The sequence below is a fragment of the Macaca thibetana genome, chromosome X, assembly GCF_024542745.1.
Source record: "Macaca thibetana thibetana isolate TM-01 chromosome X, ASM2454274v1, whole genome shotgun sequence".
In the NCBI taxonomy this organism is placed as follows: Eukaryota; Metazoa; Chordata; class Mammalia; order Primates; family Cercopithecidae; genus Macaca; species Macaca thibetana.
The window spans coordinates 96,509,261-96,512,545 of NC_065598.1; the positions used below are offsets into that span (position 1 = coordinate 96,509,261).

Sequence of the window (3,285 nt, forward strand, 5' to 3'; positions counted from 1 at the left end):
AATAAGATGTGAAAACACAAAACACAATATCCAAGTAATGTTGTCAACACAGTCTACTATAAAATTTTGGTTGTTTACCCTCATGATCTCATGGCTGACTGGGAGCTGCCATAGTCGAGCATCGCAGGAGAGTACTATACTGCATATTGTTAGCCTGGAAAAAGATTAAAATTCAAAATTTGAAGTACAGTTTGTACTAACTGCATATTGCTTTCACATCACTGTCAAACATCACAAGTCGGGGACCGTCTGCATGTGTATATATAGCCACAAATGTATTCTTAACAAAATAGGGAGGAAATACTCATGACAATTATAATCTGTGTTTCTGTAACTGGTCTTGTGGTCGTAGCTGGTATTTATAACTATGTTCTACTCCCATTCTATATTCCCTTTGCCTTCAAAAAGCACCTTAGTTGGTTGTGGTTCTTTAATTGGCATGGTGACCCAAACATTTATTTGAAGGGTGTGGGTCATTTGTGCTCCTACCTGAATTGGGTTGTTGCAGTTTCCCCTTAACCTCAGCCAGAAGGCATGCTAACACTAAGATGCCCTAAGGGATCCCTTGTATTCTAAACATACTCTTTCTTACCTCCTTTGTAGAGAACTAATCCAATTTCCCCTTGGTAGTCTGGATCAGTCACCCCAGCTAACACCATAACTCTCTTCTTAGCCTGTTGACTCAGAGTTATGAGGGCCCAAAGTGGCCAGGTGGCAGTTTTAATTTCCAGTTCAGTGGAATCATTGTTATGTCTCCTGGTGGAAGCATTTCTCCCTCTGGAACTAAGACCTCCAGGCCAGCAGAGCATAAAGTCATAGGAACAAGAAGCAAAAATTTTGCTTGTGGGTCACTACAGGTAATGATAAGTGGTGTCATTCCCATGTCCACCTCTTGATTCCTGGACCTGTGCATCATAATTACGGGAGATACAGTACTGTATATTAGACACTGATTAAGAGCAGAAACAGCCTTCCAAAGAACCTTGCCCAGCCCTGCAAAGTACTGTCATCTACCTGCTACTGTAACTGTGTCTGCAAAAGGCCATTCCATACCACACAGCAATTAAAAAAGAACAAAATGGTACCGTTTGCAGCAACATGGATGCATCTAGAGGCACAAATATCTTCACAGTTTTTGCTAGTTCAGATGTCCATCCACATACCTCTTCCCCGTATTTCTTTGTCATCAGTTTCCCAATCATGTTCCTTCCAAATCCCTGACTATGTAGCCAATCCACTGGCCACGTTCCATGAATTGGTCTATAATTACATGTCTGGTTCTTTCTCTTTTCAAGCAAAGTGAAAAGCCAGGTGTACTACTTGGTATTCTGTCCACCAGGAGGATTTTCCTTCACCATAGTTCTTTAGGGATGTCCCAGAAAGGGGCTGTAGTGCTGTAGCTGTCCACTTTCTGGTGGAGCCTTCATATCATGAAGAACTATCTAAACCAGGCCCAAGTCTTCTCTTCCTCTGTCAACTGATCAAGATATCTGCAAACTAAGTTATGACATAGGGCTAGAGGGCTGATATACCCCTTCACAGGCAGAACAGTGAAGGTGTATTACTGGCCTTTTCAGCCGAAAGCAAACTGCTTCTGATGGGCCTTATGGATAGGGATGCAGAAAAGGGCATTTGCCAGGTCAATAGCTGCATACCAGGTACCAGAAGATGTGTTAATTTGCTCAAGCAATGAAACCACATCTGGTACAGCAGCTGCAATTGGAGTCATCACTTGATTAAGCTTACAATAATCCACTGTCATTCTCCAAGATCTATCTGTCTTCTACACAGGCCAAATAGGAGAGTTGAGTAGGTATGTGGTAGGAATCACCACCTTTGCATCTTTCAAGTACTTGATGGTGGTACTAATTTCTGCAATTCCCCCAGAAATGAAGTATTGCATTTGATTTACTATTTTCCTAAGTAGAATGCCTCTAATGGCTTCCATTTGACCTTTCCCACCATAATATCCCACTCTCCATAGTAAGGGAACCATTGTGGGAATTCTGCCAGCTGCTAAGTATGTCAATTCCAATTATGCACCTTGGAACTAGGGAAATAACTGCAGGATGCATTTGGGGTCCCAGTGAACCCACTGTAAGTTGGACTTAAGCTAAAACTCCATTGGTAACCTGACCTCCATAAGCTCCTACTCTGAGTGTACGGCCATAGTGATGTTCCAGGTCTCCTGGAATCAATGTCAGTTTAGAACAAGTACTCCCTGAAAGATCTGATTTTTCCCTCCAATGCACAGTTACTCCTGTAAAAGGCCACAGATCCCCTTGGAGGAGGCTGGGACAAAGATTAACAGTATACATTTTCGGACAACTTGGTAGTGGCCACTGCGCAGACCAGACTTCGCTCGTTTTTGTGTGCCTCGCTCCGCTTTTCCTCCACAACCATGTTTGACAAACCCGATATGACTGAGATCGAGAAATTCGATAAGTCGAAACTGAAGAAGACAGAGATGCAAGAGAAAAATCCACTGCCTTCCAAAGAAACGATTGAACAGGAGAAGCAAGCAGGCGAATCGTAATGAGGCGTGTGCCGCCAATATGCACTGTACATTCCACAAGCATTGCCTTCTTATTTTACTTCTTTTAGCTGTTTAACTTTGTAAGATGCAAAGAAGTTGGATCAAGTTTAAATGACTGTGCTGCCCCTTTCACATCAAAGAACTACTGACAACGAAGGCCGCGCCTGCCTTTCCCATCTGTCTATCTGGCTGGCAGGGAAGGAAAGAACTTGCATGTTGGTGAAGGAAGAAGTGGGGTGGAAGAAGTAGGGTTGGGACGACAGTGAAATCTAGAGTAAAACCAAGCTGGTCCAAGGTGTCCTGCAGGCTATAATGCAGTTTAATCAGAGTGCCATTTTTTTGTTGTTGTTCAAATGATTTTAATTATCAGAATGCACAATTTTTTAAATATGCAAATAAAAAGTTTAAAAAAACAAAACAAAAAAAAAACCCACCAGTATACATTTTCAGTAGTGTACCAGGGTTTTTCCTTGAGGAGACCCAGCCTCCCCTTCATTCAAGGGATTCTGGGTTTGTAAACTGGCTCAAGTCTGAGAATTGATTGAGGGACCATGATTCTCTGCTTTTATGATTTGGGTTAGACTTTTATTGATTTGACCTGGAAGTTTTCTGCTCACACAGATTAAATAAAAATTTAGTATGCTACCCCAGTATTACCCTAATACCAAAACCAGGAAAGGACATAATAAAAAAAGAAAATTCCATACCAATATCTTTGATGAACATAAATGCAAAAATCCTCAACAAAA

At 41.7% G+C, this 3,285-nt stretch overlaps 1 protein-coding gene across 1 annotated transcript; it reads left to right on the forward strand.

Moving 5' to 3' along the window:
- The first annotated feature begins 2,323 nt into the window (after nt 1-2,323).
- On the forward strand, nt 2,324-2,958 carry LOC126945714 (thymosin beta-4-like). Its single transcript, XM_050775842.1, has one exon. It carries the CDS (start codon nt 2,402-2,404, stop codon nt 2,534-2,536), a length of 135 nt encoding a protein of 44 aa, XP_050631799.1. The 5' UTR covers nt 2,324-2,401; the 3' UTR covers nt 2,537-2,958.
- The last annotated feature ends 327 nt before the right edge of the window (nt 2,959-3,285 follow it).